Source organism: Salvelinus alpinus, chromosome 26, assembly GCF_045679555.1.
Source record: "Salvelinus alpinus chromosome 26, SLU_Salpinus.1, whole genome shotgun sequence".
Lineage (NCBI taxonomy): Eukaryota > Metazoa > Chordata > Actinopteri > Salmoniformes > Salmonidae > Salvelinus > Salvelinus alpinus.
In genome coordinates, this window is record NC_092111.1 from 30,013,678 (window position 1) to 30,038,277 (window position 24,600).

At 45.5% G+C, this 24,600-nt stretch overlaps 1 protein-coding gene and 1 pseudogene across 3 annotated transcripts; one reads left to right on the forward strand and one right to left on the reverse strand.

Moving 5' to 3' along the window:
* Window positions 1-51: 51 nt before the first annotated feature.
* Window positions 52-2,675, reverse strand: LOC139554342 (zinc finger protein 70-like; annotated as a pseudogene).
* oxnad1 (oxidoreductase NAD-binding domain containing 1) lies at window positions 2,560-22,815 on the forward strand. 3 transcript variants are annotated; one of them, XM_071368650.1, is made up of 8 exons: window positions 2,560-2,688; window positions 3,062-3,197; window positions 3,578-3,662; window positions 3,914-4,017; window positions 14,681-14,822; window positions 17,942-18,187; window positions 19,052-19,160; window positions 19,439-22,815. In XM_071368650.1, the coding sequence occupies exons 2-8, from the start codon at window positions 3,088-3,090 to the stop codon at window positions 19,594-19,596; spliced, it is 954 nt and encodes a 317-aa protein (XP_071224751.1). In that variant the 5' UTR covers window positions 2,560-2,688; window positions 3,062-3,087; the 3' UTR covers window positions 19,597-22,815. The 3 variants fall into 3 exon arrangements, with proteins under 3 accessions (XP_071224751.1, XP_071224752.1, XP_071224753.1); XM_071368651.1 differs by having other exon boundaries at window positions 3,599-3,662; XM_071368652.1 differs by lacking the exons at window positions 2,560-2,688; window positions 3,062-3,197 and adding an exon at window positions 3,249-3,420 and having other exon boundaries at window positions 3,599-3,662.
* The last annotated feature ends 1,785 nt before the right edge of the window (window positions 22,816-24,600 follow it).

Genomic DNA, 24,600 nt, shown 5'->3' on the forward strand with positions numbered 1-24,600 from the left:
CCTACACAATTCCGACAATTCAGATGGCAGACTGATCAATTCGCTGACTGACAGAAGAGGCATTGCCACCTTTATTACCAGGAGAGTCAGCATACAATCATCTTCTGTACATATTCAATTAAATAAGTACAAAAAGGGTGTCTGTTAATCACAAAATGCAACTATAAACTACTAATGATGTGCCAATGTATTCTATGACTATACTGTATAACGTAATCATTTCACTGTGGAGGATTCATCTCCAAGTGATTCCTATGAATACAATGAGTTTCATAATAAAGGTGTTATATATTTTTCATGATAATTTAGGACATCTAGGCAGGTGTTTGGAGAGGTGCTTTCCGAGTGAAGCTGAAAAGGCAGAGGGGCAGGGATACGGTCTCTCCCCTGTGTGGGTCTTTATGTAGACTTTGACTTTGTTCATAAAAGCGCTCCCCACATTCTTCCCAGGAGTATGGCTTCATATCAAGATGAGTCTGGCTCCTCATGTGACTGGTCAGAGAACCATAGTGGTTAAACCGGTTGGAGCATTCAAGGAATTCAAAAGGCTTTTCCCCAGTGCAGAGGAGCTTGTGTTTAGACAGATCCCCAGACTGAGTGAAGCTTTTACCACACACTACAGGTGTATGGTTTCTCACCTGTGTAAGTCAGATAATGTTTTTTTAAAGTATGAGAGTCTAAAAAACTGCTTGCCACACACTGTGCAGTGGTAGGGCCTCTCCCCAGTTTGTGAGCGCATGTGTAACTTCAACAACCCAAGCCTCAAGAACTCCCGCCCACAAATCCCACAGTGGTAGTTCTTCTCGTTGCTGTGGATCTCAGTTTAAGATAAACTTTGTCATCGAAGTTTTTACCACACACAGAAAGGTCTCTCCCCTGAGTGTGTTCGCAGGTGAAGTGTCAGATGTGCCCTTCTTGCATACTGCTTGTCTCATTGGAAGCAGGAGAACTTCCTCTCACCAGTGTGAACAGACAGGTGAGTCCAGAGGAGCGACTTCTGTTTGAAAGCCTTCCCGTAGTACCGGTATTTGAACGGCTTGAGTCCCGAGTGTATTAACAAGTGATAACGGTAACTGCTGTTCTCTGAGAAGTGCTTGCCGCACTCCTTGCATTTATAAGGCTTCTCTCCGGTGTGGATGAATATGTGAATGTCCAGGCTCATAGGAGTACTGATGACTTCCCCAGACTCCCAGACAGACCACAGGCTTAGTGTCCTTGGGTTTAGAGCCCTCTGGTTCATGACACCGGTAAGGCCCCAGTCCCCAGCAATTCTCAAAGCTTTTCCCACGGTCGGAGCAACCAATGTGTCCATTGGTGTGAAAAACTGCCATTTTGTGCAAATTCTTGCAGTGCTTCAGCAGGGTGCCCAGGTACGAAAATCTGCAGGCATAGGTGGAGTTTCCCCGGAACGCCGGGGGGACGGGCAGGTTTCTGAGGAAGGGCAGAGGGGTGGGCCTGGCATGTGTGGATGTCTAGCTGTCATGGGGTGTGGAATATACAGCTACAGTGGGAACATCTGTTTGTGAGGGCGTATACTGTTTTACTCTTTGAGACGTGGCTTTTCAACATGGCCAGGTACTGCTTCTGGTGTTTGGTCTTGATGTGGTTCTCCAGGAAGTAACAGTCAGTGAAGGAGATGGTGCAGTGTGGACAAGGTAAGAACTTCAGAGAAGAGACTGAGGTAGAGGGATAGAGGTGGAAGGTGGGACAGAGAGGTGGAAGGAAGGTAGAGAAAGAGAACATAATAAATAAATAATCCCAGTTGAGATCAAATTAAAATCTTCAGTAATTCATCAACCATTTAAACTGCAATGTTGCGACTAGACTATGTATGAACAGTTTGTCCTACCTTGATTGTTATCTTCATCCCTTCTGGCAACCGTCTCATCCTTCACCAAACATACTTTTCTCTCAGTCTGAGAAAAATCTTAACCACCACTTTATAGATTAGAAAGTTGAAGAAACCACAGTAAGCATAAACCAACAATCTAATTGCTCTTGTCTAGTTACTAAATGTCACATGTTGGGAACTATTACTAACTCCTCTTACATTAGATAATCTTGTTAGTATCACCACAGGACTCCTCCATATCCTGCTACACCTGGTCGGTGGGGTGGAATATGTTTGATGTTATTTGATGTGCTTTTGCTTCTCCAGCAAGGAACGTTTGGAATGGTCAGTCACCCATTTCCATCCTTTCAAGGTATGTTGGTTCTTTATTTATTTGGGTGGAGTTGAAAGTAACCCAATTAATGTAGAACTGTTTAGTTCTCTTGGTTCTGTTACATTGCTTTTTCCCAGATGTGTTATTCATCTTGTAGACTTGAATCCACACCTTCCTTTTCCTTTGAATTATGTGGAAAGACCAGTTGGGATAAGGGGACAACACAATTTCTCATCCCTGGATTGAGGAACAATTTCCAAACGATATTTTGCGCAGACTCGTTGATGTCTTAATCTAAACAGGAAGCCTGTCCGACCACAGTGCAGCTGTAAGGAATCGTATGGTCAGAATCTATTCTGGCTAAGAACAATGTTGAACGTGGCCTGCGCAGTCTCTGCGCAAATATGAACCCACGAAAGAGCAGTCCGTCAATCACTTCCGGGGTCAACAAATCTTCCACAGGAAGGTTATCTAACTAACTTGTACAATGAGGAAGATCATATGAAACATTATCATCACATTGGTAAGACTTTGTTTTCAGAGAGACTAGCTAGCTATATTCTGTAGGGAATGCAGTCAGGACTAAGCAATGTTACGATAGCTGTTTGCTGTCATGTGAAAGGGCATAGGGTTGTGTAACTGGACTGACTGAGCTAGCCATGCTATGCTGTTTTAAAAACGCAGTGGTATCACAGTTGGTTATCATGCTAGTTACATCAGACATACATGTTGGGATGCCGGGTAACAAGAAAGAGACCGGGGTGTTGTAATCGATTTGTATATCAATTAACTAGATTACGTGACTGTCAATCTGGTTTAGACCACCTATAACTGGCCAGCACCAACCAACACCACATTTCTCTCTTCCTCTCTTGCAATATGTTTCCTCTATAAAGTTAAGGTGAAGTGACATCCTATCGCAATGAGCGTCCCTTGTCTACTGTCCACGGCTGCTCGAAGCTTCACATTGCCGGGAGCGTCCGGTGTGCTGCTACGCGGGTTCCGTGTATTGTGCACTTGTTCGATCACAAGGTGAGTTGAGTTCCATCTCGAATATGTCGAGTATTGTTGCGGTCAGGTGGCGGTTCACCACTGTCATTGTTGAGGGTTAGGAGAGGCCCGTCTGTGACTGATTGTGCAGCTACTACACTTTTGCCACTTCTTTTCCAACACCAGAGCCTCCATACACCCAGAACTACTCGCCTGTTTTTAGATTATGATTTACTTAAAGTTTGTTGGACCCAGCTGACAATAGGTAAAAGTCAATTTGCCGTTTGTGTTTTGACATCTGCACACAGGTCAGACTGCAGTGTCTTTATAGGTGCCATTGAGGTTATAGCCTTATGTAACCTTTGAGGTGATCAGCTTGGCTGCATTATTTTCTGATAGATGGACATGTTTAAATAAAGTAGGCATTTTTGTTGTCTTTTCAGGAAAATGTCATCCAGAAGACAAATGGACCATCTAGAGAGGACAGCCAGCAACTACAGACAAGATGTGAGTGACCACCCAGCTGTGTTCGTACTATAGCAGCAGAACTGTGGCTTATGCCATTCAAAGCTGAAAACATTTTTGGGCTACATTCTGTTTCATCACGAGACGGTCAATTGCTGAGACAGTTTTCCTTGTCTTTATGCTATAGGTTAGTAGTGTACAGAGTCTTAACTATTGCCACAGGTTACAATTGTTCATATTCATGATTGACAGGTTATTTAATTTGTAAAGTTTGTGTGTCTGTCTGTGTCAAGGGTGTATATCCGGCGCAGGTATGTGGCATCATGGACGAGTCTGAGACAGTGAAACGCCTCCGGCTAGCTGTCCATCCAGACTTCACTTTCAGAGCTGGCCAGTGGTGAGTAGTACAGTACTGTGTCGTTTGTTTGGCTACATTCGTAGCTCATTGTAAGGATTCTGAATACAGCATAACACCAATGGCTTTGGGGAGAGGCTGCTTACACCTATCCAATCCTTTCTGATCTGCACAAGCGCGAAGTGGTATGTTGTAGGTATGGGTAGATACTAGGGTTGGAAAGGTATTCATACTGAACCGTTCGGTATGGGGACCTCGGTTCAACCGCACTGTGAACCCGAATGAATGAATAAATATAAACATTAAGGCTTGGCTATGCCTACACTGCGTTGTATGCCATTTCCTCGTGAATAAATCAGAGCTGAAAAAAGATTGTAGGCTATTCCGTTAATTAAAACAACTACAGCCTATGCGCACGTTGTAATAAAAATTATAATCTTAACTGGCGGATTTCAAACTATCCTTTTGTGAGGCGCAGCCGGGAACTCTGTAGATGGCAAGAGGTGAGATCAATAAACCAGAATGGGAGGATCCTCCATCGTTTAAATCTCCAGTTTTGGGAACATTTTGGCTTCACAGTTGATTACAACGGCGATGGACAGAGTTGTGGATAAAACGTTTATAGTATGTTCTCCACTGCTCAATGAGAATAGCCTATGCAGAGTGGCCAATCACAAGTCATCAAAGTGCCACTACAGTCATAAGAGCCTCTGTGTGTGGCAAAGCAAGTTGGGAGATTATCTAATCAATGTAATTAAAATGCTCGAGTTAAAAGAGAAGTATATGTTACAACAAACGAGAGCCAACGGGTAGGATGCTATTTAATAATTTGAATAGAGGTGTTGTTATTTGTAACTGTAGGACAGGAAAAAAGCAAATGCAGACCCAACTAGCTTCTCTCCGTTTGATACAGTCAAGAGGGGTACTACGTAATCATATTGGATGATACAGTTGAAGTCGGAATTCCCAGTGGGTCAGAAGTTTACATACACTCAATTAGTATTTGGTATGATTGCCTTTAAATTGTTTAACTTGGGTCAAACGTTTTGGGTAACCTTCCACAAGCTTCCCAAAATAAGTTGGGTGAATTTTGGCCCATTCCTCCTGACAGAGCTGGTGTAACTGAGTCAGGTTTGTAGGCCTCTTTGCTCGCACATGCTTTTTTCAGTTCTGCCCACACATTTTCTATAGGTTTGAGGTCAGGGCTTTGTGATGGCCACTCCAATACCTTGACTTTGACTTTAAGCCATTGCCACAACTGTGGAAGTATGATTGGGGTCATTGTCCATTTGGAAGACCCATTTGCGACCAAGCTTTAACTTCCTGACTGATGTCTTGAGATGTTGCTTCAATATATCCACAGAATTTCCCTTCCTCATGATGCCATCTATTTTGTGAAGTGCACCAGTCCCTTCTGCAGCAAAGCAGCCCCACAACATGATGCTGCCACCCCTGTGTTTCACGGTTGGGATGGTGTTCTTCAGCTTGCAAGCCTCCCCCTTTTTCCTCCAAACATAATGATGGTCATTATAGCCAAACAGTTCTATTTTTGTTTCATCAGACTGAGGACATTTCTCAAAAAAGTACCATATTTGTCCCTATGTGCAGTTGCAAACGGTAGTCTGGCTTTTTTATGGTGGTTTTGGAGCAGTGGCTTCTTCCTTGCTGAGCGGCCTTTCAGGTTATGTTGATATTGGACTCGTTTTACTGTGGATATAGATACTTTTGTACCTGTTTCCTCCAGCATCTTCACAATGTCCTTTGATGTTGTTCTGGGATTGATTCGCACTTTTCGCACCTAAGTACATTCATCTCTAGGAGACAACGCATCTCCTTCCTGAGCGGTATGACGGCTGCGTGGTCCCATGGTGTTTATAATTGAGTAATATTGTTTTGACAGATGAACGTGGTACCTTCAGGCGTTTGGAAATTGCTCCCAAGGATGAATCAGACTTGTGGAGGTCTACAATTTTTTTTCAGAGGTCTTTGCTGATTTCTTTTGATTTTCCCATGATGTCAAGCAAAGAGGCACTGAGTTTGAAGGTAGGCTTTAAAATACATCTACAGGTACACCTCCAATTGACTCAAATTATGTCAATTAGCCTATCAGAAGCTTCTAAAGCCATGACATCATTTTCTGGAATTTTCCAAGCTGTTTAAAGGCACAGTAGTGTATGTAAACTTCTGACCCGCTGGAATTGTGATACAGTGAAATAATCTGTCTGTAAACAATTGTTGGAAAAATGTATTGTGTCATGCAAAAGTAGATGTCCTAACCGACTTGCCAAAACTATAGTTTCTTAACAAGAAATGTGAGGAGTGGTTGAAAAACTAGTTTTAATGACTCCAACCTAAGTGTATGTAAACTTCCGACTTCAACTGTAAATAACCTAGCTATGACAAGCTAGAAGTTAGTCTACTAGCGCAAATCGGCTTGTTTGGTTACTACCTGGCTTACAGTACACAAGGCCCCTCCTCCGCCTGCTCTCCCTAGCGCTGTATCAGCTCTGGTTAATAAAATAGCTTACAAGTGGACTTGTCTGTTGCTTTCTTCACTCAAAATCGACCACGTCTATATGGAACTGGTTGTCTTCGGGTCCGTTTGGAACACGTCTCTATATTAAAACATTTATTTATGTATATTTGTCTTGGTGCGAAAGCCCCAGGTCCATTTTGACCTCTACTTTTGGGCCAACATAACAGTCCCTGTCACAAGACAATTCCAGGAACATTAGGAATGTCACAGAAACTGGACTTGGCCACAAATAGGGTGGTATTTAATTTAGAGTATTTTGCCAAATAAACAAACATTACCTACAGTAACTGTTAGAATTTCATTTTTCCACTGTACTGTAACTGAACCGTGACCCCAAAGCCTCAATATGTACCAAACCATGGTTTTGGTCAACCTTTACACCTAGTAGATACCAATAATCTACACTACCGTTCAAAAGTTTGGGGTCACTTAGAATTGTCCTTGTTTTCTATCAAAACATACATGAAATGAGTTGCAAAATGAATAGGAAATATAGTGAAGACGTTGACAAGGTTATAAATAATGATTTTTAATTGAAATAATAATAATTGTGCTTTTGTCAATGAATCCTCCATTTGCAGCAATTACAGCCTTGCAGACCTTTGGCATTCTAGTTGTCAATTTGTTGAGGTAATCTAAAGAGATTTCACCCCATGCTTCCTGAAGCACCTCCCACAAGTTGGATTGGCTTGATGTGCACTTCTTACGTAACGTACGGTCAAGCTGTTCCCACAACAGCTCAATAGGGTTGAGATCCGGTGACTGTGCTGGCCACTCCATTATAGACTGCTTTTTCCCTAAATAGTTATTGCATAGTTTGGAGCTGTGCTTTGGTTCATTGTACTGTTGTAGGAGGAAATTGGCTCCGATTTAAGCACTGTCCACAGGGTATGATATGGCATGGTGTGGCAAAATGGAGTGATAGCTTTCCTTCTTCGAGATCCCTTTTACCCTGTACAAATCTCCCACTTTACCACCACCAAAGCACCCCCAGACCATCACATTGCCTCCACCATACTTGACCGATGGCGTCAAGCACTCCTCCAGCATCTTTTCATTTTTTCTGCATCTCACGAATGTTCTTTGTGATCCGAACACCTCAAACTTAGATTCGTCTGTCCATAACACTTTTTTTCCAATCTTCCTCTGTCTAGTCTGTGCTATTTTGCCCATCTTAATCTTTTATTTTTCTTGACCAGTCTGGCTTTTTCTTTGCAACTCTGCTTAGAAGGCCAGCATCCCGGAGTCGCCTCTTCACTGTTGACGTTGAGACTGGTGTTTTGCGGGTACTATTTATTTAAGCTGCTAGTTGAGGACTTGTGAGGTGTCTGTTTCTCAAACTAGACATTCTAATGTACTTGTCCTCTTGTTCAGTTGTGCACCGGGGCCTCCCACGCCTCTTTCTATTCTGGTTAGAGCCAGTTTGCGCTGTTCTGTAAAGGGAGTAGTACACAGCGTTGTACGAAATCTTCAGTTTCTTGGCAATTTCTCGCATGGAATAGCCTTCATTTCTCAGATCAAGAATAGACTGACGAGTTTCAGAAGAAAGGGCTTTGTTTCTGGCCATTTTGAGCTTGTAATCGAACCCACAAATGCTGATGCTCCAGATACTCAACTAGTCTAAAGAAGGCCAGTTTTATTGCTTCTTTAATCAGGACAACAGTTTTCAGCTGTGTTAACATAATTGTAAAAGTGTTTTCTAATGATCAATTAGCCTTTTAAAATGATACACTTGGATTAGCTAACACAGCGTGCCTTTGGAACACAGCAGTGATGGTTGCTGATAATGGGCCTATGTAGATATTCCATTAAAAATCAGCCGTTTCCAGCTACAATAGTCATTTACAACATTAACAATTTCTACACTGTATTTCTGATCAATTTGATGTTATTTTAATGGACAAAAACAATAGCTTTTATTTCCAAAACAAGGAGATTTCTAAGGGACCTGAAACTTTTGAACGGTGTCACTTAGAAATGTCCTTGTTATTGAAAGAATTTCATTTTTTTGTCCATTTGAATGAAATAACATCAAATTGATATGTATGTATTATAAACACTAGGTGACTGATGGGGGGGCGCTTTGTTGAAGCCACCTTGCCTCCATCTTGGCACTCCCCCACCGTTGTAAAAAATGTTTTGGAAACTACAGAAATATATTTATTCATGTCTACATTAGTTTTTTGCCACATGTATATTACAGACACCTTTAATGCATACTTTTACATTATGTTACCTGATCATAAAAATGAAAAAAGATATACACTGAACAAAAATATAAGTGCAATATGCAACAATTTCAAAGATTTTACTGAGTTGCTGTATAATCAGTAAAAGGAACAGTAAATCAAATCAAAGTTTATTTGTCACGTGCGCCGAATACAACAGGTGTAAACCTTACAGTGAAAAGCTTACTTACAGGCTCTAACCAATAGTGCAAAAAAGGTGTTAGGTGAACAATAGGAAAGTAAAGAAATAAAACAACAGTAAAAAAATAACAGCGATGCTATATACAGTAGCGAGGCTACATACAGACACCGGTTAGTCAGGCTGATTGAGGTAGTATGTACATGTAGATATGGTTAAAGTGACTATGCATATATGATGAACAGATGTAGCAGTAGCGTAAAAGAGGGGTTGGCGGGTGGTGAGTGGGACACAGTGCAGATAGCCCGGTTAGCCAATGTGTGGGAGCACTGGTTGGTCGGGCCAATTTGAGGTAGTATGTACATGAATGTATAGATAAAATGACTATGCATATATGATTAACAGATTAGCAGCAGCGTAAAAAGAGGGGTTGGGGGGGGGGCACACAATGGGCACACAATCGTCCGGGTAGCCATTTGATTACCTGTTCAGAAGTCTTATGGCTTGGTGGTAAAAACTGTTGAGAAGCCTTTTTGTCCTAGACTTGGCACTCCGGTACCGCTTGCCATGCGGTAGTAGAGAGAACAGTTTATGGCTGGGGTTTTTGACAATTTTTAGGCCCTTCCTCTGACACTGCCTGGTATAGAGGTCCTGGATGGCAGGCAGCTTAGCCCCAGTGATGTACTGGGCTGTACGCACTACCCTCTGTAGTGCCTTGCGGTCGGAGGCCGAGCAATTGCCGTTCCAGGCAGTGATGCAACCAGTCAGGATGCTCTCGATGTTGCAGCTGTAGAACCTTTTGAGAATCTCAGGACCCATGCCAAATCTTTTTAGTTTCCTTAGGGGTAATAAGCTTTGTCGTGCCCTCTTCACGACTGTCTTGGTGTGTTTGGACATTTCTAGTTTGTTGGTGATATGGACACCAAGGAACTTGAAGCTCTCAACCTGCTCCGCTACAGCCCCGTCGATGAGAATGGGGGCGTGCTCGGTCCTCCTTTTCCTGTAGTCCACAATCATCTCCTTAGTCTTGGTTACGTTGAGGGATAGGTTGTTATTCTGGCATTATCACATAGGTGTTCCTTTGGTCCAGGTGGGAAAGGGCAATGTGGAGTGCAATAGAGATTGCATCATCTGTGGATCTGTTTGGGCGGTATGCAAATTGGAGTGGGTCTAGGGTTTCTGGGATAATGGTGTTGATGTGAGCCATTACCAGCCTTTCATAGCACTTCATGGCTGCGGACGTGAGTGCTACAGGTCTGTAGTCATTTAGGCAGGTTACCTTGGTGTTCTTGGGCACAGGGACTATGGTAGTCTGCTTGAAACATGTTGGTATTACAGACTCAATCAGGGACATGTTGAAAATGTCAGTGAAGACATGCCAACAGAACAGTAAAAAGAAATCCGTGAATTGAAATAAATTCATTAGGCTCTAATCTATGGATTTCACATGACTGGTAATCCAGATATGCATCTGTTGGTTACAGAGACCTTTAAAAAAAGGTAGGAGCATGGATCAGAAAACCAGTCAGTATCTGGTATGACCACCATTATCCTCATGCAGTGCGACACATAGAGTTGATCAGGCTGTTGATTTTGGCCTCTTCAATGACTGTGCAAAGTTGGCGGGAACTGGAACATGCTGTCTTACACATCGATCCAGAGTATTCCAAACATGCTCAATGGGTGACATGTCTGGTGGACAGTGGAAGAACTGCAACATTTTCAGCTTCCAGGAATTGTGTACAGATCCTTGCAACATGGGGCCGTGCAGTATCATGCTGAAACATGAGGTGATGACGGCTGTGAATTGCGTGACAATGGGCCTCAGGATCTCGTCACGGTATTTGTGCATTCAAATTGCCATTGATAAAATGCAATTGTTTTCGTTGTCTGTAGCTTATACCAGCACATACCATAACCCCACCGCCACCATGGATCCCTCTATCCCACAATAATGACAACTGCAGTCAGTACAAGACCCTGGTGAGGACGACGAGCAAACAGATGAGCTTCCCTTAGACACTTTCTGACAGTTTTGCAGAATTTCTTCAGTTGTGCAAACCCAGGTTCTTCAGCTGTCCGGGTGGCTGGTCTCAGACGATCTTACAGGTGAAGAAGCTGGATGTGGAGGTCCTGGGCTGGTGTGGTGTACATGTGGGCTGCGGTTGTGAGGCCGGATGGACGTACTGCCAAATAATCAAAAATTACGTTGGAGGTGGCTTATGGTAGAGAAATTAACATTCAATTCTCTGTCAACAGATCTGGTGGACATTCCTGCAGTCAACTGCACATTTTAGAGCTGCCTTTTATTGTCCCCAGCACAAAGTGCACCAGTGTAATGATCATGCTGTTTAATCAGCTTCTTGATATGTCACACCTGCAAAGGAGGAATGCTCACTAACAGGGATGTAAACAACATTTGAGAGAAGCTTTTTGTGCATGTGGAACATTTCTGGGATCTTTTATTTCAGCTCATGAAACATGGAACCAACACTTTACATGTTGCGTTTTTATATTTTTGTTCAGTGTAAAAACATTTTCCGTACAGTATAATTTGTAGAGATTACTAATGTTACTGTCCCCACTACAACAACCAAAAATACATAAATGCATGCAATTTTGTCCTTGAAACATTTAATTGAAATACTGTAGATTTCCATTCATTCCTATGGTGGACTGCTTCTACTGGGGAGTGCCAATATGGTTGACCGGTGGCTTCATTGCCTCTCAATCGCCCATACATAGCATCAGCAATCTAGGGTTTGTACACATCATTGGTAGATACAGTATTAGGGGAGGGGATTGTCACATTTCACCAATAAACCACAACAGAGGTACAGTTTTTTGCATAAAGACCACGGGCATAGAGGTTATGAAGTTTATTATTTGACATAGGCTGCTGTCAGTCATCACGCACGGTGAGCTCTTCTGTCCAGCTCTTGAACAATTATTTTATAAGGACTGTAATACCTTTACCAGGCACAAGAGGGAAGTGTTGCACAGAAGCTCTGTTATGTTTATACTGTACAGATACATTTAGTGTGTACATTTACTCTCCCCTGCCACTCTTTCCCAGGTCATTGTGGTAAATACAACGTTTTCTCAATCATCCCCCCGGTTAAAATGAAGGTACATTCATAAGTTGATCATTTTAAAAGACTAATAGATATGGCGACAGCAGGAAGCGGTTGGAAGTATTTGAAACCTGCGAGGTTATTTTAGACCCACTAACAAGCATTAGTATTGTAGCTATAAGCAAAGCACACATACATAAACATGTTTAATTTATGTTATGGAAAAGTACATTCAGTTCTCTAACTGTAATTATCAATTAATCACATTTATTTTTAAAGCTCTCTTTACATCACCAGATGTCAGTTCTTATACAGAACCCAGCCTAATCCCCCAAACATCTCCTTCAACTCTGAGGTCCATACTGCAGGTGGGCGTTTGTGTTGTGTAGAAACAGTAGGGGTCCGTGAGTTGGACGACGGCGTTCTGTAATGAATGTAAAAAGATGTAAATGCATTTGTTACACCACCTCCAGACCATATGGATGTTGTTCCTATTCTGACAGCTGGGTAGGAGGAGAGAGAAACGTTCAGGTGTCGGAGGGAGAGGGAGATGGGGGGGTAGGTGGAGAGAGAGCAGTAGATGGTTACTAGTTAGTATTTCCTTGGAGGGGTAGGTGGAGAGAGAGCAGTAGATGGTTACTAGTTAGTATTTCCTAGGAGGGGTAGGTGGAGAGAGAGCAGTAGATGGTTACTAGTTAGTATTTCCTTGGAGGGGTAGGTGGAGAGAGAGCAGTAGATGGTTACTAGTTAGTATTTCCTAGGAGGGGTAGGTGGAGAGAGAGCAGTAGATGGTTACTAGTTAGTATTTCCTTGGAGGGGTAGGTGGAGAGAGAGCAGTAGATGGTTACTAGTTAGTATTTCCTAGGAGGGGTAGGTGGAGAGAGAGCAGTAGATGGTTACTAGTTAGTATTTCCTTGGAGGGGTAGGTGGAGAGAGAGCAGTAGATGGTTACTAGTTAGTATTTCCTTGGAGGGGTAGGTGGAGAGAGAGCAGTAGATGGTTACTAGTTACTATTTCCTTGGAGGGGTAGGTGGAGAGAGAGCAGTAGATGGTTACTAGTTAGTATTTCCTTGGAGGGGTAGGTGGAGAGAGAGCAGTAGATGGTTACTAGTTAGTATTTCCTTGGAGGGGTAGGTGGAGAGAGAGCAGTAGATGGTTACTAGTTAGTATTTCCTTGGAGGGGTAGGTGGAGAGAGAGCAGTAGATGGTTACTAGTTAGTATTTCCTTGGAGGGGTAGGTGGAGAGAGAGCAGTAGATGGTTACTAGTTAGTATTTCCTAGGAGGGGTAGGTGGAGAGAGAGCAGTAGATGGTTACTAGTTAGTATTTCCTAGGAGGGGTAGGTGGAGAGAGAGCAGTAGATGGTTACTAGTTAGTATTTCCTTGGAGGGGTAGGTGGAGAGAGAGCAGTAGATGGTTACTAGTTAGTATTTCCTAGGAGGGGTAGGTGGAGAGAGAGCAGTAGATGGTTACTAGTTAGTATTTCCTAGGAGGGGTAGGTGGAGAGAGAGCAGTAGATGGTTACTAGTTAGTATTTCCTTGGAGGGGTAGGTGGAGAGAGAGCAGTAGATGGTTACTAGTTAGTATTTCCTAGGAGGGGTAGGTGGAGAGAGCAGTAGATGGTTACTAGTTAGTATTTCCTTGGAGGGGTAGGTGGAGAGAGAGCAGTAGATGGTTACTAGTTAGTATTTCCTAGGAGAGGTAGGTGGAGAGAGAGCAGTAGATGGTTACTAGTTAGTATTTCCTTGGAGGGGTAGGTGGAGAGAGAGCAGTAGATGGTTACTAGTTAGTATTTCCTAGGAGGGGTAGGTGGAGAGAGAGCAGTAGATGGTTACTAGTTAGTATTTCCTAGGAGGGGTAGGTGGAGAGAGAGCAGTAGATGGTTACTAGTTAGTATTTCCTAGGAGGGGTAGGTGGAGAGAGAGCAGTAGATGGTTACTAGTTAGTATTTCCTTGGAGGGGTAGGTGGAGAGAGAGCAGTAGATGGTTACTAGTTAGTATTTCCTTGGAGGGGTAGGTGGAGAGAGAGCAGTAGATGGTTACTAGTTAGTATTTCCTAGGAGGGGTAGGTGGAGAGAGAGCAGTAGATGGTTACTAGTTAGTATTTCCTAGGAGGGGTAGGTGGAGAGAGAGCAGTAGATGGTTACTAGTTAGTATTTCCTTGGAGGGGTAGGTGGAGAGAGAGCAGTAGATGGTTACTAGTTAGTATTTCCTTGGAGGGGTAGGTGGAGAGAGAGCAGTAGATGGTTACTAGTTAGTATTTCCTTGGAGGGGTAGGTGGAGAGAGAGCAGTAGATGGTTACTAGTTAGTATTTCCTAGGAGGGGTAGGTGGAGAGAGAGCAGTAGATGGTTACTAGTTAGTATTTCCTAGGAGGGGTAGGTGGAGAGAGAGCAGTAGATGGTTACTAGTTAGTATTTCCTAGGAGGGGTAGGTGGAGAGAGAGCAGTAGATGGTTACTAGTTAGTATTTCCTAGGAGGGGTAGGTGGAGAGAGAGCAGTAGATGGTTACTAGTTAGTATTTCCTTGGAGGGGTAGGTGCTTCTTGACGTTTTTCTTTTAAAACTTGTGGGATTTTTCCCCTTTCTGTGGTGTGTGTGTATAAACAGATGTCATCGACACGTTCTGTACATTTTAAGATTTCATTTGGATCAGCGCTAGACTATTGGACACTTGTGTTTTATTGATTACTCTGTTTGAGTGTTTTCCCTGCTGCGTGTGTCTGTGTAGGGTGGACTTCTTCATCCCTGGTATGGAGAAGGTAGGAGGATTCTCTGTGTGTTCCAGTCCAGGTCTGCTGCAGAAAGAGGGTGTCATCGAGCTGGCTGTCAAATACACACAACATCCCCCTGCACACTGGATACACACCAAGGTGTGTGTGCATTGAAATTAAAATGTTCACTTGTCGGTAGTGCCTCAAAATCAATCAATAGCTTTGTCAGTATTTCTGCTGGTCACTATCTGTTAATTGCTCTGTCTGTCTCTCTCCCTCCTCTCTGCTCTCTCTCTCCCATTGTGTGTAACAGCGTCTGTTCAGACGTAGCTAAACCGACGCTGCACTGGAAGTCTCTGAAATAGACATTTTCTCCACAATAGGGAGCAGAAAGCAGATCATTCTAGAATGTGGACACATCTCATACCTGAGCTATTTATCAGTACAAAATAATCACTCTCTCCCTCCCCCTCTTTCTGCTCTCACCCTCCCTCTGCTCTCACCCTCTCTCTGCTCTCACCCTCTCTCTCCCTCGCCCTCTCTCTGCTCTCGCCCTCTCTCTGCTCTCGCCCTCTCTCTGCTCTCGCCCTCTCTCTGCTCTCGCCCTCCCTCTGCTCTCGCCCTCCCTCTGCTCTCGCCCTCCCTCTGCTCTCGCCCTCCCTCTGCTCTCGCCCTCCCTCTGCTCTCGCCCTCCCTCTGCTCTCGCCCTCCCTCTGCTCTCGCCCTCCCTCTGCTCTCGCTCTCGCCCTCCCTCTGCTCTCGCCCTCCCTCTGCTCTCGCTCTCGCCCTCCCTCTGCTCTCGCCCTCCCTCTGCTCTCGCTCTCGCCCTCCCTCCCTCTGCTCTCGCCCTCCCTCCCTCTGCGCTCGCCCTCCCTCCCTCTGCTCTCGCCCTCCCTCCCTCTGCTCTCTCCCTCCCTCCCTCTGCTCTCGCCCTCCCTCCCTCTGCTCTCGCCCTCCCTCCCTCTGCTCTCGCCCTCCCTCCCTCTGCTCTCGCCCTCCCTCCCTCTGCTCTCGCCCTCCCTCCCTCTGCTCTCGCCCTCCCTCCCTCTGCTCTCGCCCTCCCTCCCTCTGCTCTCGCCCTCCCTCCCTCTGCTCTCGCCCTCCCTCCCTCTGCTCTCGCCCTCCCTCCCTCTGCTCTCGCCCTCCCTCCCTCTGCTCTCGCCCTCCCTCCCTCTGCTCTCGCCCTCCCTCCCTCTGCTCTCGCCCTCCCTCCCTCTGCTCTCGCCCTCCCTCCCTCTCTGCTCTCTCCCCCTCCCTCTCTGCTCTCTCCCCCTCCCTCTCTGCTCTCTCCCCCTCCCTCTCTGCTCTCTCCCCCTCCCTCTCTGCTCTCTCCCCCTCCCTCTCTGCTCTCTCCCCCTCCCTCTCTGCTCTCTCGCCCTCCCTCCCTCTCTGCTCTCTCGCCCTCCCTCCCTCTGCTCTCGCCCTCCCTCCCTCTGCTCTCGCCCTCCCTCCCTCTGCTCTCTCGCCCTCCCTCCCTCTGCTCTCTCGCCCTCCCTCCCTCTGCTCTCTCTCTCCCCCTCCCTCTGCTCTCTCTCTCCCTCCCTCCCTCTGCTCTCTCTCTCCCTCCCTCCCTCTGCTCTCTCTCTCCCTCCCTCCCTCCCTCTGCTCTCTCTCTCCCTCCCTCTGCTCTCTCTCTCCCTCCCTCCCTCCCTCTGCTCTCTCTCTCCCTCCCTCCCTCCCTCTGCTCTCTCTCTCCCTCCCTCCCTCCCTCTGCTCTCTCTCTCCCTCCCTCCCTCCCTCTGCTCTCTCTCTCCCTCCCTCCCTCCCTCTGCTCTCTCTCTCCCTCCCTCCCTCCCTCTGCTCTCTCTCTCCCTCCCTCCCTCCCTCTGCTCTCTCTCTCCCTCCCTCCCTCCCTCTGCTCTCTCTCTCCCTCCCTCCCTCCCTCTGCTCTCGCTCTCCCTCCCTCCCTCCCTCTGCTCTCGCTCTCCCTCCCTCCCTCCCTCTGCTCTCTCTCTCCCTCCCTCCCTCCCTCTGCTCTCTCTCTCCCTCCCTCCCTCCCTCTGCTCTCTCTCTCCCTCCCTCCCTCCCTCTGCTCTCTCTCTCCCTCCCTCCCTCCCTCTGCTCTCTCTCTCCCTCCCTCCCTCCCTCTGCTCTCTCTCTCCCTCCCTCCCTCCCTCTGCTCTCTCTCTCCCTCCCTCCCTCCCTCTGCTCTCTCTCTCCCTCCCTCCCTCCCTCTGCTCTCTCTCTCCCTCCCTCCCTCCCTCTGCTCTCTCCCTCCCTCCCTCTGCTCTCGCCCTCCCTCCCTCTGCTCTCGCCCTCCCTCCCTCTGCTCTCTCCCTCCCTCCCTCTGCTCTCTCCCTCCCTCCCTCTGCTCTCGCCCTCCCTCCCTCTGCTCTCGCCCTCCCTCCCTCTGCTCTCGCCCTCCCTCCCTCTGCTCTCGCCCTCCCTCCCTCTGCTCTCGCCCTCCCTCCCTCTGCTCTCGCCCTCCCTCCCTCTGCTCTCGCCCTCCCTCCCTCTGCTCTCGCCCTCCCTCCCTCTGCTCTCGCCCTCCCCCCCTCTGCTCTCGCCCTCCCTCCCTCTCTGCTCTCGCCCTCCCTCTGCTCTCTCCCCCTCTCTCTGCTCTCCCCCTCTCTCTGCTCTCCCCCTCCCTCTGCTCTCTCCCCCTCCCTCTGCTCTCTCCCCCTCCCTCTGCTCTCTCCCCCTCCCTCTGCTCTCTCCCCCTCCCTCTGCTCTCTCCCCCTCCCTCTGCTCTCTCCCCCTCCCTCTGCTCTCTCCCCCTCTCTCTGCTCTCTCCATCTCTGCTCTCTCCCCCTCCCTCTGCTCTCCCCCTCTCTCTGCTCTCCCCCTCTCTCTGCTCTCCCCCTCTCTCTGCTCTCCCCCTCTCTCTGCTCTCCCCCTCTCTCTGCTCTCCCCCTCTCTCTGCTCTCTCCCCCTCTCTCTGCTCTCCCCCTCTCTCTGCTCTCGCCCTCTCTCTGCTCTCGCCCTCCCTCTGCTCTCGCCCTCCCTCTGCTCGCCCTCCCTCCGCTCGCCCTCCCTCCCTCTCTGCTCGCCCTCCCTCCCTCTCTGCTCGCCCTCCCTCCCTCTCTGCTCGCCCTCCCTCCCTCTCTGCTCGCCCTCCCTCCCTCTCTGCTCTCGCCCTCCCTCTGCTCTCGCCCTCCCTCTGCTCTCGCCCTCCCTCTGCTCTCGCCCTCCCTCTGCTCTCGCCCTCCCTCCCTCTCTGCTCTCTCCCCCTCCCTCTGCTCTCGCCCTCCCTCCCTCTGCTCTCTCCCCCTCCCTCTGCTCCCGCCCCCACTCTCTCCCTCCCCTCTCTCTCCTCTCTCTTCCTCTCCCTCCTACAGTGCACCATGGACTCCCATGTAGCGATGCGTGTGGGTGGTAACTTTTTCTTTGACCCCCTGCCCTCTGACCCCTCTGTCGACCTGTTGTTGGTGGCTGGGGGCGTGGGCATTAACCCTCTATACTCCATCCTGCTCCATGCCGCTGACCTGCTACGACAGAACCCCACTAACGCAGGGAGGTGCTACCACATAGGCTCCACCCACCTCTGCTACAGTGCCAAGAACACACAGGAGCTGCTCTTCAAGGTGTGTGTGTGTGAGAGAGAGTACGTGTGTGTGGTTGCAAGTATTTGTATCAGTGTATATATATTTGTATCAGGATGTATGGTCTTTTCTCATTTGGGCAAAAGCCTGTACTTCAAATCAAATTTTATTAGTCACATGCGCCGAATACAACAGGTTTTGTAGACCTTACAGTGAAATGCTGAATACAACAGGTTTTGTAGACCTTACAGTGAAATGCTTACTGACGAGCCCCTAACCAACAATGCAGTTTTTTTTTTAAACGATAAGAAATAAAAGTAACAAGTAGTTAAGAGCAGCAGTAAAATACCAATATCTAGACAATATACAAGGGGTACCGTTACACCCTTTCTCCTTCGTGATCCGGAAACCGATAAGTGGTTGAGGAGATGTCAATTCATTAGTCGGTCGAACAGAATTGTCCTCCCTTCCTCTATAGCCTCCTTTCATCGAGGATACCAGAGTCCTTTGCGGAAGAGTTTTAAAATCTGCCACACCCCCTTTGAATCAGCTTTTGTTTTGTCGGAGGAGAAAAGCATGCACGTTTAAAAACAATATTCTACTTACTGTTTTATCTATAATGTCTTGTTTGAATCACTTCACACATTTTAATTTGGGATCCACCCCTGTAAACGTAATTTTCCTGATGACGCGTGAGTGGAGAAGGAGTCTCATTTCATACAGCGTATTTTCGTCCACATTCCCTCTCCTCGCCGCCTTGCCTCGATTAACTTTCACCGTTTTCAAAAGGAGGTGAGGGAGAACGGAGAAGAAGACGCAGGAGTTGAACACATCTAATTGAGAAGTGGCCTGTGTGTGTAGAAATGAGACCAATACTTGTTCTTCCCGTCCCTGCTCTGCTCTCAGAAAAGCATCATAAATGTGTGTAAGGAATTCCCAGAGAAATTCTCCTGTGACTTCCACATCACCGCACAGACGGCAGACATCGACCAGGAACTCCAACCGCACATGAACCGTAAGTACCACAGAATGACCTTAACACAACCACAAATGTTTACTGATAGAATCTACAGTGGGTTGGTATACTTTGGCTTTGAAATTATCTATATTTGAACTGGATATGCTTCCATTGGTTGCAAAACGGATACATTCTCAATTAATGTAAATGGATGCTAGTCCCAGAATGGTAGTACTGGTATGAAAGTGTTTTTAGCTACTTTTTAATGGATGTTTATGTCTTTTTTTTTAAATTGAAATGGCACTTCTAATAAATGTTGAATTGATCTTCCCCAGGTGGGAGGCTGTCAGAGGAGGGGTTGCGTCGCCACATCGACCCTAACACCACTCTGTGTTACCTGTGTGGCCCTCCACCCATGATAGAGAGCATGGTCGAGACCCTACTCAGCCTAGGCCTATCCCAGGAAAGGATACTGTTTGAGAAGTGGTGGTAGTGTGTACTAGAGACAGACCTCTTCATCATCATCATCTAACCCCGGCCTAACTATCCCTGCTCTCTCCTCCAGTGCCTAGGAGATCAGACCAAGCACCAGCCCACGTTACCATGGCAACATGTCAAGGACTGTTGGACCATATTTGTCCGGAGCTGCACACATTTTATTTATTTAACTTCACCTGAACATGCGTCTATACTAGGGCTGTGAAGGTCAGCCGGTGATTGTCGTGTATAACTGCCCGTTAATTAACAAACACATTTAGCATCTCCTGGCTTCCACTCATAGCCTACAAGCCCCTGATGCTGACCGTTGGAACATCTACACTACCTTTCAAAAGTTTGGGGTCACTTAGAAATGTCCTTGTTTTTGAAAGAAAGCACATTTTTTGTCCATTAAAATAACATTAACTTGATCAGAAATGCAGTGTAGACATTAATGTTGTAAATGACTATTGTGCTGAAAACTGCAGATTTTTTAATGGAATATCTACACAGGCATATAGAGGCCCATTATCAGCAACCATCACTCCTGTGATCCAATGGGACGTTGTGTTAACTAATCCAAGTGTATCATTTTAAAAGGCTAATTGATCATTAGAAAACCCTTTTGCAATTATGTTAGCACAGCTGAAAACTGTGTTCTGATTAAAGAAGCAGTAAAACTGGCCTTCTTTAGACTAGTTGAGCATCTGGAGCATCAGCATTTGTGAGTTCGATTACAGGCTCAAAATGGACAGAAACAAAGCCCTTTCTTCTGAAACTCGTCAGTCTATTCTTGTTCTGAGAAATGAAGGCTATTCCATGCGAGAAATTGCAAAGAAACTGAAGATCTCGAACAACGCTGTGCACTACTCCCTTCACAGAACAGCGCAAACTGTCTCTAAAAAGAGGACAAGTACATTAGAATGTCTAGTTTGAGAAACAGACGCCTCACAAGTCCTCAACTGGCAGCTTCATTAAATAGTACCCGCAAAACACCAGTCTCAACGTCAATAGTGAAGAGGTGACTCTGGGATGCTGACCTTCTAGGCAGAGTTAATCTGTCCAGTGTCTGTGTTCTTTTGCCCATCTTAATATTTTCTTTTTATTGGCCAGTCTCAGATATGGCTTTTTCTTTGTAACTTTGCAACTTCTTGCTCAGTTGTGCACTGGGGCCTCCCACTCCTCTTTCTATTCTGGTTAGAGCCAGTTTGCGCTGTTCTGTGAAGGGGCATGCGCTGTTTCTTGCCTTACTGCACACAAGCTTGGAGTCATTCACAAGTGATAGGCTAAAATTGTCACCCATCAGACTATTCTTGATTTAATCTTATCTTTACATAAACTAAATGTCATCCATGCACTTAAATAGCAAATGGAGGACGCCTTTCCCGTGGTTCATTTTCATGCCAGCCAGGTAGGATATACTTCTGTTGTAAAGAGAAGCGATGTGCTTAATATAATAAGTAAATATAGTAGGCCAAGCCCATAGAAAGCTGATTGGATCCTCTTTTTAATAGAGGCCATCAAAACTATTTCTTCTCAGAAATTGCATAGCCTATAGAAATGTTGAGCAACATGAGCTCATGGGCTCTCATGAAGTTTGATTACATTTTCCAATACATTTGCATTGATGTCAGTGATTAGAGGGACAATAGAGCGCTAACCTAGTGGTTAGCAAGTTTGGTAGGCTACTAATGAGCATCAGAGCTTGGAGAAGCCTTGTTACGTGACTAAACAGTCACGTTGAATTTGACTGCGGTAATGACTCGTGACCACTGGTGTGGCGGTAATACGTTCACAATAACAGCACAAGTCTCTACCAGGTACTAACTTGAACCTCTGGCTTGACTTGTGTACAACTTGAACAACTGGCTTGACTTGGGTACAACTTGAACAAATGAACGCATCTTTACCATGAATATTCACTTGACTCAGGTGTTCATCAAATGCAATGAACATAAGTTGTACAAGGCTCATTGCACTGAGCCTGACTGATTTTGACCTCTGACCCGTGTGAAGTGCAGTATAAAATATATATAAACGTTTCTTGATGGTGCACATTGCCCAGTGGAGAAACGTTCTCAAGTGTTTTATGAAAATAAATAATTTTATTCAGTGGATATAGTTTGAGGAAATAATGTGTATGTGCAATTCTGTACAGTATAATTATCTGATAGTCTTTTTTTCTTGCAGTAGAAATAATTTATAAAGGAATGTTTTTCAAACAAGACCGAGCCTAGTCTGGCTAACACCAGCTCTCAAAGTCTTTCTGACTGTAGTCACGTGGCTCGCGTCAGCCAGGCTAGACCTAACCACACAGCAGAACCCCTGTTTATACCTGGTGCTAACATGATACCTGTGTCCTGATCTTTTCCACATTCTGATTGTGCCCACATTTTTTGAAGTTTAAATGATTCTAATAACTGATTGTGATTAGATAGTTGGGGATGATTTGATGGGTTAGATGACAGCTCAGTGGATGGAGTCAAATAAAATAAACCCTTTCAGAGGTGGATGGAGGGCAGTAAACACAGGTTTTGAACAGCAAGGTTGTCAATTTGAATCCCAATGCGACTTGTTTTCCAACCCTACACAACGTAACTAATCACATTTTAGTGTCTTGCTGAAGATCTTCAAATATGTGAGAAAAACAAGTGTGGTGCTCTCCCCCTACTGGCGCAATGGACTAGACACTGGGGATAGGGACCAGAAGGTCCCAGGTTCTAATCTTTGATGCCCCTTTTCAAAAAAGGTATATTTATAGCCCTGGTTACACCTTGCATTAAAATGTGGTTTCTTTATCTGATCAAGGGGGTTCAATGAGAATGTAGACACGCTCAGCACACATCGTTAGCACCAGATATAAAGGGGCTAGAGAGAAAATCACACCAGCGAGTGTATTTATAGAAAGTTTTTTTAAACTATGCAGACCTTAACACATCTATCACACACATCCTGGCAAGTGTCCCCTCATCCCATCTCTCTCTTCCTCTCACTTACACACACATCACAACTTCTTCCAATCATCACACACTCATCCATGCCTGAAATCGCACACACACCTCTCACAAATGAGTTTGCATATACAGAGGCAGAGGGGATCTGTCATGGTGCACTGTAATATAACCTCCTGGTGGTCCATGTCCGCTGAAATCGTTTTGTTTTGCTCCTCAGATGTGAGAAGACTGAGGGGTTTAAACAGAATTAAGAGTTGAAATAAAAGAAAACAAAGTCAGTATATTGTTTTGAGAACAGTTTATTCCTTCTGTTTGTCTGTAATAAAGAATATGTCTCAAATGGCACCCTATTCCCTATATAGTGCACTACATAGGGAATAGGGTGCCAGGCTTGTTTACCACATCACTCACACAACAGGAAGGGGACTATGGTGCTGTACAAGTATTCCATAAATGCCTTCTGTAAAGTATAATCACTGACCTAACATAACATGATTGGGGAAAGCTATACAGTGACACCTATCCAATCGTTACATTTACATTTGAATCGTTTAGCATACGCTCTTATCCAGAGCGACTTACAGGAGCAATTAGGGTTAAGTGCAATCATGATAAGTGAAGGGAGGATACATTTTTCAGTATTCACACAGGGCCATTGTCCTTGACTTTAAATGGGTTAGATAAAGGTGGAGAGAATCTCCTTAAATGTACAGTATTCTATGATACATGTCAAATAGATCTATAAACAGTGGTATGATTGATGTTACCTTGGCAATTAAGGCTCTGACCTACATTATCAGAGTATTCTCATTGGCCCAAAGCAGATGCACAACTGTACAAAAGCATCTCCACATATTTAGGCAATAAGGCCCGAGGAGGTGTGGTGTATGGCCAATATACCACGGCTAAGGGCTGTTCTTAAGCATGACGCAACGCGGAGTGCTTGGACACAGCCCTTAGCCGTGGTATATAGGCCATATATCACAAACCCCGGAAGAGCCTTATTGCTATTATAAACTGGTTACCAACGTAATTAGAGCAGTAAAACGAAATGTTTTGTCGTACCCGTGGTATACGGTCTGATATACCCTGCCTTTCAGCCATTTAGAATTCAGGGTTCAAACCACCCAGTTTAAAATTGCAAATAATGCCTACTAGGCGAGTACATTACAACACTCCAGGGTGAAGTTTCCCTTAGGTACAGATCTAGGACCCTCCCTCAATCCTAACCTTGACCATTTGTGGGGGAAATGCAAAAACTGACCCAAGATCAGCATCTAGGGGCCACTTCACCCTACTCCAAACGACAACATCTGAGGCCAGAAGGTGAAATGTGTGCCTTGAAGGAAGATTGAAGCCGTTACACGTTGGCAGCAGTCCATATGAATATACACAAATCCATATATATACACTACCGTTCAAAAGTTTGGGGTCACTTAGAAATGTCCTTGGTTTTGAAAGAAAAACACATTTTTGGTCCATTCAAATAACATCAAATTGATCAGAAATACAGTGTAGACATTGTCAATGTTGTAAATGACTATTGTAGCTGGAAACGGTAGATTTTTTATGGAATATCTTCATAGATGTACAGAGGCCCATTATCAGCAACCATCACTCTTGTGTTCCAATGGCACGTTGTGTTAGCTAATCCAAGTTTATAATTTTAAAAGGCTAATTGATCATTAGAAAACACTTTTACAATTATGTTAGCACAGCTGAAAACTGTTGTTTTGATTAAAGAAGCAATAAAACTGGCCTTTAGACTGGTTGAGTATCTGGAGCATCAGCATTTGTGAGTTCGATTACAGGCTCAAAATGGCCAGAAACACAACTTTCTTCTGAAACTCGTCAGTCTATTCTTGTTCTGAGAAATGAAGGCTATTCCATGCGAGAAATTGCCAAGAAACAGAAGATCTTGTACAACGCTGTGCACTACTCCCTTCACAGAACAGCGCAAACTGGCTCTAAAAAGAATAGAAAGAGGAGTGGGAGGCCTTGGTGCACAACTGAACAAGAGGACAAGTACATTAGAGTGTCTAGTTTGAGAAACAGAGGCCTCACAA